Source organism: Antrostomus carolinensis, unplaced genomic scaffold (genome assembly GCF_000700745.2).
Source record: "Antrostomus carolinensis isolate BGI_N321 unplaced genomic scaffold, ASM70074v2 scaffold34058, whole genome shotgun sequence".
Lineage (NCBI taxonomy): Eukaryota > Metazoa > Chordata > Aves > Caprimulgiformes > Caprimulgidae > Antrostomus > Antrostomus carolinensis.
In genome coordinates, this window is record NW_010333052.1 from 1 (window position 1) to 11,023 (window position 11,023).

Here is an 11,023-nt window from a genome sequence, read left to right on the forward strand (position 1 = left end):
CTGCCACCCCTCCTGCTTCTGCCACCCCTCCGTTGCTCATCTTCTCCCCTTTCCTCCAGGGTTTTCCTGGCTTGCAGGGCAGCCGTGGCCACACAGGATCTCCTGGATCAATAGTAAGGAAAAGAAAATCTGTTCCTTTGCATTGTCTTAGGTGGGAAATTGGTGGGGCTTGTGCTACTGGTGGGGGATGTGGGACCTGCCCACCTTGGGAAGTGGCAGAGGATCAGGGCATCTGTAGGACCTGACCTTAAATTCTTGTTACAAGACATAAAAGAAGCCTCAGTGACAAATATCTGGGGGTAGGGAAGAGCAGAATCACTTCCCCAAGGAATCATCCTGCCTGAGGGACTTGGCAGCTTCCCGAGCCTAGCAGGGTCTCCGTGGGGGACAGCAGCCCATGGACACCCTTCACAGCTGGGTGGCTGAATAGCAGCATGGTCCTGGGAGGGGATCAAAGCATTTGCTCCATCCCATGTGGAAATGGGTGGTACAGGTTCAGGGAGGATGTTCCCATGTCTTTGCCATTGGGATGGAGACCCAGAGCAGCTCCTGCAGCTGGAAGAGCTCCTCCCAGAGAGCCTGCTCTCAGCTGGGCTTGGTGATGACCACAAGAGCAAGTATCATCACCTTTCCTGGTGACAGCCCTGCTAGAGAACCAGCCATGGTGTGCTGGTGGACAGGAGCCACCAGGACAGGCCACAGTGGCAGAGTTTGTCCTCAGCAACCCAGTTTGGACCAGATGATGCCTGTCCACCAGCACAGAGGCAGCAGTGGTGGTTTGGTGGGGCTTGTCTCATCTCAGCCTTTTGATTGACACCTTCTTCCCAAATATTTCCAAAGGGCTCTCTGGGAAAACCTGGACCTGATGGAGACCCAGGTCCCCTGGGCCCAAAGGTGAGAGATGGGGGTCCATGAGCATGAGCCAAGGGGGCTTGTTGGAGCAGTGATGGTGCTGAACAGCCCTGAGATATCTTGACTGCCATGAGGAGACCTGGGGGGGATCCCATGGGTGCAGACACGGGCACCAAGGTTGGGAAGATGCCTGCCTGCATCCTGGGAGTGGAGGTTCATTAATGCCTTCATCTCACCTGGCAGGGGCTACCTGGGAAGCCTGGCTTGGAGGGGCTACAAGGACCTGTTGGCACCTATGTAAGTGGTGACCTTGCCCATGGTGGGGGTCTGGGGCTGCTGGGCTGGGGGATGCTCACTGGAGCAGCGCAGGGTCCTGTCTTTCCCTGGGCAAGACCTCAGCCTCAGCAGCCACCTTCTCCCAAAACCCTGGAGATGCTGGGTGGCCCTGGCTGCCTGCTAATGCCATGCTCTCTCCAGGGCTACCCAGGACCTGCTGGTGACCGTGGGAGGCCGGGACACAGGGGTGACAAGGTAGGGCTGGGAAATCCAGCCCAGTAGCCAAGGGATGTGCTGGGGTGTGGGAGTCCAGGCTTTGGAAACATGGTTGGGTTGGGCTGTTGAACCCAATGGATGGTGTCCATGAATGGTCTCCATCATCAGCCATGCCAGAGGTGGTAGGAGGAGAACGGCTGGAGCTCTGGCTCCCACGTTGGGTGAACAGGTGGTTCTCCAGCATTCAACCTGCCCACGTTCCTGGGGTTTGTTAGAAGATGCCAGGAGCTGTTTGCTCCCCAACCCCCCTTAGAAGGTTATTGCATTAAAACACAGAGATGTTTTAATGTCCCTCTAAAGATGTGCTAGAGATGTCCTTCTCCTAACAGGGAGAAAGGGGAGCCCGAGGTCCTCCAGGATTTCCAGGAAAAGCTGGTCCCAAGGTGAGTGCTGTTTGTAGCCACCCTGGGCAGCTCCAGCCCCCTGGAGAAGCACCGAGTGAATCACCACGATATCTTTGCCACCAGCATCATGGGGCTGAGCTGGGGACAGAGGAACCATCCAGGCTGTGATGTGGGTCTCTAATGGTCCTCTCCTCCCCCAGGCCCTGCCAGGTCCCCCTGGTCCCCGAGGTGCTCCTGGCTCCCAGGTAGGGTTCTTGATGCTCTCCATGCTGCATGGACACCACTGAGGTGGTCCCATGGGATTGTCCAAGCAAAGCCTCACCCTGCTCGGTGTCCCTGGTGCCTCCACCATCACCACGTTGCTGAACATCCTTCTTGTTTCAGGGCAGAGCAGGAGAACCGGGTCCTCGAGGGCTTCCAGGGCTGCCTGTAAGTGGGAGAGCTGTAGCTGCAGAGATGCTCTCCAGGCTGAAGTTGGGATGAAAGATAGTTGTGCCCAGTCTGGAGGAAACTTCATCCCCAGGGTGGTCATGGGGCAGAGAATGACCCAAACCCTGCATGGGTATCTGGCTGGTGACAAGTCAGGGACGGGGACAGCAGTGCCCTCCTGTCCCCACAGTGATGAGGCTCTGAGACCTGCAGGTGGCATCTTGCAGACCTTGTGGTGACCAAACTGATTAAGGCCACCAGCGTTCTCCTCCCTGGAGCTACACCCCACGCTGTGTTTTGAAGTGTCTAAGCAGCTTTTTTGGCCTTGCAGGGTGTTCCTGGCACACGGGGACAGGATGGTGTCCCTGGGAAGCCTGGCTCAGGAGGAGAAATGGGGGTTCCTGGAGTGGCTGGTGCTTCTGGTCCACCCGGGTACCCGGTGAGTGCAGATGTGGCTCCTTCAATTGATGCACAACCCAACCTCCTACCTCAGCTGTTTGCTGTCCACCAGCAGGACCCAGTGGTCCACCAGCAGGACCCAATGCTATTAAGGGAGGTCCTGAAACATCTGCAGGAAGAGAAGGAAAAGGGAAGCTGCTGCTTTGTGAAGAAGCTGCGAGTGGTGGTTTCTCTGCCCATGGGGACGTGGTGGGCTGGGGCCTCACTGCTGAGACAGACTGTTTGTTTTCAGGGTCGGGAAGGCCCAAATGGACCTGAAGGACCTTCAGGGATGAGAGGAGAGAAGGTAAGGGCAGAGAAGGTGAGTCTTGAGGGACAGGTAGAGCCATAGGGACATTCTTCTTGCCCAAAGTGGGGGTTTCCTCCCCTGGGCTGTAGCTACAAGCACATCTCCCAGTTTGGCCACTGGCTTTGCCCAGTGGGATGGGGATTTACATGTCCAGTGTGGGGTGGGAGAAGAACCTCTCCAGCTCTTCTGTGGGAGCCAGGGCATCAGGACATGCGGAGGACCTGCGTGGAGGACCACCACGGCTGCCTGTCCTAACGTCTGTGTGTCCTCTGGCAGGGTGGTGCAGGAGATCCTGGAGAAGTCGGCGTTGGTGGGCTGGATGGTGAGCAGGTACATCAGCTGAGGAACCCTGTCCTTCCCTGGGCTGGGGCTGCTCCAACCTGCTTCCCCCACCCTGTCTTCTCCAGGGATGGGAAATGAAGGGAGAAGGATGCTCATCCTCAGCTAAACCAGATGGTTGAAGCTGTGTCTGCGTTAGCTGAGACAAAGCTTTGAGCACTGTGGTGTAAACCAGCTGTTCTCTGTGTCTCCTCCCCAGGGACCACCAGGACCACCAGGAATGGAGGGTCAGCCAGGGCCCAAGGGTGAGCAGGTGGGTTCCAGCTGGGTGCTGGGGGAGATACCACTGGTACTGCTGGGCTCACCTTGTCCCACTGGTGCTGGGACAGGCACCTAAATCCATGTAGGGTTGTTTGAAATCCACCCCCCAGCCTGGGGATTTACCCTGCTGGGCATGGTAAGGGGGTGCAGGTACCCCCCAAAGCTTGGGGACCTGGTACGAGGGCAACTGGGGTCGCTGAATGGTGGAGAATGACAGAGGACAGAGCCAGGGGCAGCTGGAAAAGACATCCAAGAGTAACCCTGGACATCTTCACCCTGATCAGGGAGAGGCAGGACCCTGCGGAGCTCCAGGTGTCAGAGGGGACCTTGGGGAGCCAGGAGATGATGGGCCAGAGGGGCCATCAGGGAGACCTGGGGAGCATGGAAAGGAGGTACGTGTGCTGGTGGCATCACGGTGGCCACTGCTGTCTGCTGGTGGCCTCTGCCCAGGGGATGGGGACAGGAAAGGTGTGTCACTCAGCACGCTGGCTCTGGGTGATGCCCATGGTGTGGCTTTGCTGCAGACCACAGGCTGAGGTGCTCAGCTTCTAACCCACCCTGGGTTGGGGTTGAGGAGCAACTGCTCCATCTGATGCTGATATTTCCCCTCGGGGCAGGGTGACACTGGTGATGCTGGAGACCCAGGTGAGCCAGGACCTCAGGGACAGAAGGTGAGGAGTTCCTCCAGCCCTGTCCCTCCTTGCAGCACCTTGGGGACACTTGTTCCTACTCAGCCTCTGCTGCTCCGTTTGCCATGGGGGTGGGGGGGAAGAAACAGGACAGAGGTGTCCCCATGGCTGAGGACCACTGGAGATGCAGGGCTCAGACCTGGCATCAGCATCTCTCCTGAGCACCTCAGGGTGAACTTCTGAGTGTGGCACCCAGTGAGAGGTTGAAACACATCATCATCTCCATGGAGAAGCTCATGCAATTGCTATTCCTTTTTCTTCTTCATGGTGACACCTTTGTCTTCATCCCTGAGCAGGGTGATACTGGCCCCAGGGGCCTTCCTGGAGCACCTGGCCCAGGAGCTTCTACGGGGGAAATGGGAGGAAAAGGCCATAAAGGAGAGAAGGGCCAAGAAGGTTTGCTGGCAAGTACAGAGAGGGGCTTCCTCAGCCCATCGGGCTCCTCATGTCCCCACAGACTGGCTGTTGGGTCCTGGGTGCTGAGGAGGGGGCTGACCCACCACGGGAAGCTCCTTGAGCTCCAGGAGCTGCAGAAAATAATAGGAATTGGGAAATAATTGGGGGAGGGGGTTGTGTCTCATGGATATGACTCCAAAACTGGGTCTGGGTAGTGCTGCCTCTGGCCAAACCCATGTTGAGCAGATCTTCCTCTGTGTCCCAGGGTCAGGTTGGTGTCATTGGAGCTCTGGGACCTGCTGGAGCCAGAGGACGGTTTGTAAGTCAGCTCATGTTCCTCCTCCTATTTTGGCTGATCACAGACCTGGTGTGGTGGGCAGGGGGAGGTGGCTCTGACTGGGAGCACTGGGCAGGGGGTCCTTTAATTAATGGGGCTCCTTTGCTTGTGTCCTCACAGGGTGGGAGGGGTCTCCGAGGTCCTCCTGGGCTCGATGGTCCTGAGGGAGTGAAGGTACAATGGGGTGATGGCTCCAACCCTTCATCTCTGGGTGAAATGCCTTTTTCTGGTCTTTTCCCAAGCTCTACTTTCTGCTAATGGGGGGACATGGTGGGGTTGGCTGTGGGTGCTGGGTCAGACCTGGAGGACCTGCCATGGGACACTCCCTGCCTTGTTGCTCAAGATCCAAAGTCAGTGAGGCCAGGGAGGAGGTCTTTGCCAGAGATGGACCTGTTTCCCCTTTTTCCCCAGGGAGATCCAGGGCCACGAGGCGTGGATGGACCTACTGGTGCTGCTGGATTCGAGGTACTGGTGCCCAGGGTCTTGTAGAGCCAGGAGCAATCAAAGGCTTTCCCAGTACTTCACCATTTCCAACACAAACCAAAACCCAAAGGATTTATTGCCCTTTAACTGCCCAGGCCAGAGAGCTCAGGGGTGAGGAGGGGTTCTTAATGCTTCTCCTCTTGGCACTTGCATGTCCCCACCCCAAAAACCAGACCATTTCAGTCTGGCACCCAGGGATGCTTTGTAGAAGACCTGTTCCTGCTGTCACATCATCTTCACTTCCACACGGTGCCTGGGTGCTGCCTGGGCATGTGCCTTGGCCAGGTGACTGTGGTGTGTGAGGGAGAAGATGCTTAAAATACCTGCAAAGGGCCTGACCTGAAGCACCCAGTGGTGATGGGCTTATTCTAAATCCTCAACGTCACCACAGGGACTCACTGGAGATGATGGAGTCAAGGGAGAGAGTGGCAAACCTGGTCTGATGGTGAGTATCACCCCTGTCCCTGCAAAACTTCCCTGGGAAAGAGGTTTGGTGGCATCTTGTGCTGGAGCAGCAGAGCCTGGAGCTGTGTGTCACCCAGGGGTGAGCTCTGCCAGCCCAACCGTGTCTCCTGGTTCCTGCCCTGCAATGGTTTTGTGACCAGGACACTTGAGTCATCGTTTTCTGGGTTTCCCTAAAGCCAAAGCTCCCTAAAATCACCTGGTCTAGTGGAAGGTGTCCCTGCTGCTGGCAGGGCGGTTGGAACTGGATGAGCTTTAAGGTCCCTTCCAAACCAAACCAGTCTATGATTCTATTAAAAGCCGTGGAGGACTTTGTGGGATTATCACGTGGTTGTGGGGATCTGCTGAGGCAGGTCTGGGGTGTTTGGGCTTTTACCTTCCCACTGTCCTGCTTCCACAGAGCCAATCCCTGGGTGTCACTGTCAGGGTGCCAGAGCCCTGGGACAGGCTGCCCAGAGAGGGTGTGGAGTCTCCATCTCTGGAGATGTTCAAACCCACCTGGACACTTTCCTGTGTGACCAAAAATGGAGATGTTCCAAATCCACCTGGCCACTTTCCTGTGCAACCTGCTGTAGGGAACCTGCTCTGGCAGGGGGGTTGGACTGGATGATCTCCTGAGGTCACTTCCAACCCCACCATGCTGTGATTCTGTGACACAGGGACCCAGGATCCCCCCGCTGCCCTGAGCTGTCTGGTAGGGTGGTGGCCCCACCATGCACAGAAGTTAGTCCCTGACTATCCCATGTCCCTGTGCTGGGCTGCAGGATAAATCCCATTTGCATCCCAGTTTTCCCATGTTGTGGTGCTGCTCTGCCCAGACAAGATGTGTCCTTAACTCGGGTCACCACTGCCCTTACTGGGAGAGGCTGGGGATGTGGAATAAACTCCTGGGGGGTTTGCAAACCATCGCTCAGTGTGGTTGAAGGCACTTGAGGGGTGGCTGCTGGGACCCTGCTGAGATGGGATGGGGCTGGCGTATAACCAGTGTCCCCCTCTGATGTACCACAGGGTGCAGTGGGTGCCCGGGGGCCCATGGGTGCCCCTGGGCTCCAGGGCTACACTGGGCACGAAGGAGCCAGAGGAGCAGTGGGTGCCAAGGGAGAGCCAGGCCAGCAGGTAACTGCTCTCAGTGCCATGGGGACAGGGTGGGGACATCCCCACAGGGTGACCCTCCCTAGCACAGCTCCAGCATCAGCAGTCCCTGGGGCGGGGGGGACACACAACCCCTGTCCAGACCCCTGGGTGAGGCAGTGGCTTTGAACTCACCCTCCTGCCTTCCCCCAAATAACCTGGAGCTGCTGCCAGCCTTGTGTTTTGTCCCCAAATGAACTCAGGGTCCTCTCGGGCCACCAGGAGAAGCTGGAGCCATGGGGCTGAGCGGCACCCAGGTGAGTGGGCTCCTCTCTGCCCCACTTCTCTACCCCATCTTCCCCTTCTCCTCACACCCCAGGGCTGTGCCGCTCTGAGCCTGCCCAGGATTTGGGTCCATAACCCTGGAGCTGATTTTTTGGAGTTGAGTTGATGATTGTTTTCCTTCCCAGGGCCTGGTGGGTGCAAAAGGGGAACCAGGCAAGCCAGGAAAACCAGGGCAAATGGTGAGGAGTGGGATGGAGCCATCCTGGTTCTCCTTGGCACGTGTAGTAGGATGCTGGGATCTCCCCATCCCACATGGGCACCATCTCCTGCTCCCACTCAAACACCCCACAGCTCCACTCTGCCAACCCAGAGAGGGGCAAGGATCCCAAATGGAGATGTCAGTGCAGAGCATCCTCCTGCACACGCTGTGGAGAGAGCGGGGAGGGAGGCCAGGAGGAGGGGACATCCCTGGGAGGGAGGCCAGGAGGAGGGGACATCCCTGGGAGGGAGGCCAGGAGCAGGGGACATCCCTGGGAGGGAGGCCAGGAGCAGGGGACATCCCAGGGAGGGAGGCCAGGAGCAGGGGACATCCCAGGGAGGAAGACCAGGAGGAGGGGACATCCCTGGCACAGCATCCTCATGGAGGGATTTCCTTCTCCTTTGGGATTTTAGGGGTCTCCAGGAAAAGCTGGTCCTAAAGGCTGGAAAGGTCGTAAAGGAGAAAAGGTACCTTGGGGAATGGTCCTCTGTGGGTGGGGTCTGATGGGGACCATCAGCACTGGCCATGGGGTGGCCAACCTGAGCTGGTCAACCTTGTTATGGTCTGTGGAGAGAAACCAGGGGGATTGGCTCTGGGGGGACCTGTTTCTCCCCACTGGAAAGGCAACCACAGAGCCCTTGGATGCCCGTGGGCTGCCTTGGCTGGTTTTTGGTTGAGGAGATGGCAGGTCTCCTCAGCTCAGCCCCCACCCCAGCCCCACAGGGCTGCCTCCATCCTGGCTTAGATGCCCTTGGACGGGGGGACAGGGGACATCCCCTTCTCTTGGCCTTGGTGTCCATCCCTGGGGTCCCACAGCACCTGGTGAGCTCTGTCCCCATCTCCACGCAGGCAGCAGCCCCTTTTCCTCACTCCTGCTCTGGGATATGGCCGGGCTGCTGGTGACCCACATCTCCCATCTCTCCTTCCCCAGGGCGATGTGGGGCGTGAAGGGGAAGAAGGGGTCCCTGGAGAAGCTGGCAGACGGGTAAGTGGCACCATTGTCCCCATGGAGGGTGGCGGGAGGCTTGGGGCTCATCCTTGGAGCCTGTGGAGGTCTGGCAGAGGGGTCCTGGGGGCTCAGCACCCCTGGGGGGGCATTGAGGGGGACATGGGGCAGCTGGGTTAGTGCCTTTAGCCTGGAATTGGTGGTGAATCTTTCATCTGTTCCCAGGGCAAGCGAGGCAAGGCGGGCCACCGGCCCCCGAGAGGTCCCCGGGGACACAAGGTAGGTTGGCTTTGCCAAAGGTTCTCCCACTTCCCCAAGCCCTTGGCTTAGAAAAGTCCAAGCCAATATAGGGACATCGTGTAGCTGGAGTGCTCTGTGTCCCCAGCCCCTTGCAGCCCAAGGCAGGGGGTCTCCCACACCCCCAACCCCCATGGGCTGCTCTCCCTGTGAGAGGCACCAGGACATGGTTCTCACCATGCTGCTGGCCACACCAACCAGGTTCTCCTGCTTCTTGCATTTCAGGGCTACCCAGGTGACAAAGGGCTGGAAGGACCTCAGGGCCCCCAAGGACCTTATGTGAGTATTAGCTGGGGGGGTTCTGGGGTGCTGGCTGTGCCCCATTGAGTTCCCATGGGTATCCCCAGACAACCACAGCAGAGCCCCACCTAAGTTTCTAGGTGTTTTCATCCATCCCTTGGTCATCCATCTCATCTTGCCTTCTCCTCCCAGATCAGCATCCCACGTGCAGTCACACACATCATATAATGTCCAATATGTTGGTCCAGAGGCCAAATTCTTCCCTTCCAGTTGGTGCCTGGCAGTGCTGAGTGTTTGCAGAGGATTGTCCCCATGGTCCCAGCGAGCTGCCATGGCTGGAGAGACCCAGCTGGCCAAAAAAAACCTACTCAATTCTATTTTTTTGGTAATTACTAGAAATTGATTTTTTTTTCTCTATTTAAAATAAAAATCCTGGCTTTGGAAACTTCACAAACCAAAGCTGAGATGTTCTGCAACCAACCAGGGAACCTGCAGTGGATTTTTAATGAGATTTACTGAGGGAACCTCCTGAAAGAAAAAAAAACCCCCAAAACCCAAAGATTTGATGAGAAATGACTCAAAGTTTCAAAAACTGCCCCAAATTCTCCGAATCCTGGCAGAAAAGTGGGTTGTGGTGAGGTCCCTTCTTGTTGGGGAGCTGACAGGAGCAGCTCAGCAGCAGGGTGACACGGTGACATGGGGTGATGCATCGATTCTCTCTTAGGGCATCCCAGGGCTGAAGGGTGTGAAAGGAAACCCTGGACCCAAAGGACACAAGGTGGGTGACATGTAGCAGGTTCTGGAGCCCTGGGCATTTAATTTCATAGAATTTCATAGAATGGTTTGGATTGGAAGGGACCTTCAAGCTCATCCAGTTCCAACCCCCCTGCCAGCAGCAGGGACACCTTCCACTAGACCAGGTTGCTCAAAGCCTCACCCAACCTGGCCGAGAACTCTCCCAGGGAGGAGCAGCCACAGCTTCCTTGGGCAGGATATTTGCTGGATGTAATCCTTTATTCCACTCTTCTTGAACCTTGGTGGTGGTATCCTTCATTGGGAGTTGACCACTGTGTCCCCAGGTGCTGGGACATGGGACCTTTAGACTCTCCAAAGCCAGGTCGTTTTCACACAATCCCAGAATGACCTCGAATGGAAAATACCTTTACGATCATCGAGTCCAACCATGAACCCAACACTGACCAGTCCCCGACTAACCCATGTCCCTCAGCACTGTGTCTACACGACTCTTCAATCCCTCCAGGGATGGGGACTCCACCACTGCCCTGGGCAACCCCTTCCAATGCCTCAGAACCCTTTCAGCAAAGAAATTCTTCCTCACATCCCATCTCAACTGCCCTGGCCACAACTGGAGCCCATTTCCTCTTGTCCTGTCCCTTGGGCCTTGGTTGAACAGACCCACCCCCACCTCTCTCCACCCTCCTGGTGTCACAAGCAGCAGCACCAGACAGTTTTAATCCCCTTCTGCTGACTCAGCACGATCTCATACATCCTCTGTGTCATCACTGATGTGCTGATGGATCCAGCCTTGGCCTGAGCAGCCACCCACCCCCTCACGCTCCCATCCATCAGTTCCTGGCTGTGGGGAGCTGCTCACAGCCTGCAGGAGAATAAAACCTTGGTAATAAATCAAGTTTTCAGTTTATTGGGAGATAAAGGAGCAGGGGCAGAGGTTAAAGTCCAGGGTGTTCAGCAAGCTCAGAGCTGGGGAGAGCAGGAGAGCAGCAGCTGGGCTGGAGTTCCTTCCCCTGCTCCACCAGATTTCACCACATGAGAAATAGTCTTTATTTTTTTCCATGTGTTTCCTGGGAACTTTGGAGGTTTTTCTTGAATGATTTTTTATTTTGTTTTGTTTTGTTTTATTTTGTTTTGTTTTGGTTTGTTTTATTTTATTTTGGTTTGGTTTGTTTTGTTTTTGGTTTGGTTTGGTTTATTTTATTTTATTTTATCTTGTTTTGTTTTATTTTATTTTGGTTTAATTTGGTTTATTTTATTTTGTTTTGTTTTATTTTGCT

At 56.1% G+C, this 11,023-nt stretch overlaps 1 protein-coding gene across 1 annotated transcript in view; it reads left to right on the forward strand.

Moving 5' to 3' along the window:
- Nucleotides 1-59: 59 nt before the first annotated feature.
- LOC114818837 (collagen alpha-1(I) chain-like) overlaps nucleotides 60-11,023 on the forward strand; it is a gene marked incomplete at its 5' end in the record, with an annotated part of 15,361 nt that continues 4,397 nt past the window's right edge. Inside the window, 26 exons of the mRNA XM_029086432.1 lie at nucleotides 60-113; nucleotides 841-894; nucleotides 1,096-1,149; nucleotides 1,330-1,383; nucleotides 1,734-1,787; nucleotides 1,949-1,993; nucleotides 2,133-2,177; nucleotides 2,509-2,616; nucleotides 2,869-2,922; nucleotides 3,202-3,255; nucleotides 3,464-3,517; nucleotides 3,810-3,917; nucleotides 4,143-4,196; nucleotides 4,508-4,618; nucleotides 4,876-4,929; nucleotides 5,068-5,121; nucleotides 5,359-5,412; nucleotides 5,822-5,875; nucleotides 6,901-7,008; nucleotides 7,227-7,280; nucleotides 7,434-7,487; nucleotides 7,921-7,974; nucleotides 8,439-8,492; nucleotides 8,679-8,732; nucleotides 8,976-9,029; nucleotides 9,715-9,768. Of these exons, the coding sequence (XP_028942265.1) occupies nucleotides 60-113; nucleotides 841-894; nucleotides 1,096-1,149; nucleotides 1,330-1,383; nucleotides 1,734-1,787; nucleotides 1,949-1,993; nucleotides 2,133-2,177; nucleotides 2,509-2,616; nucleotides 2,869-2,922; nucleotides 3,202-3,255; nucleotides 3,464-3,517; nucleotides 3,810-3,917; nucleotides 4,143-4,196; nucleotides 4,508-4,618; nucleotides 4,876-4,929; nucleotides 5,068-5,121; nucleotides 5,359-5,412; nucleotides 5,822-5,875; nucleotides 6,901-7,008; nucleotides 7,227-7,280; nucleotides 7,434-7,487; nucleotides 7,921-7,974; nucleotides 8,439-8,492; nucleotides 8,679-8,732; nucleotides 8,976-9,029; nucleotides 9,715-9,768 (1,605 nt within the window). The remainder of the gene's footprint in view (nucleotides 114-840; nucleotides 895-1,095; nucleotides 1,150-1,329; nucleotides 1,384-1,733; nucleotides 1,788-1,948; nucleotides 1,994-2,132; nucleotides 2,178-2,508; nucleotides 2,617-2,868; nucleotides 2,923-3,201; nucleotides 3,256-3,463; nucleotides 3,518-3,809; nucleotides 3,918-4,142; nucleotides 4,197-4,507; nucleotides 4,619-4,875; nucleotides 4,930-5,067; nucleotides 5,122-5,358; nucleotides 5,413-5,821; nucleotides 5,876-6,900; nucleotides 7,009-7,226; nucleotides 7,281-7,433; nucleotides 7,488-7,920; nucleotides 7,975-8,438; nucleotides 8,493-8,678; nucleotides 8,733-8,975; nucleotides 9,030-9,714; nucleotides 9,769-11,023) is intronic.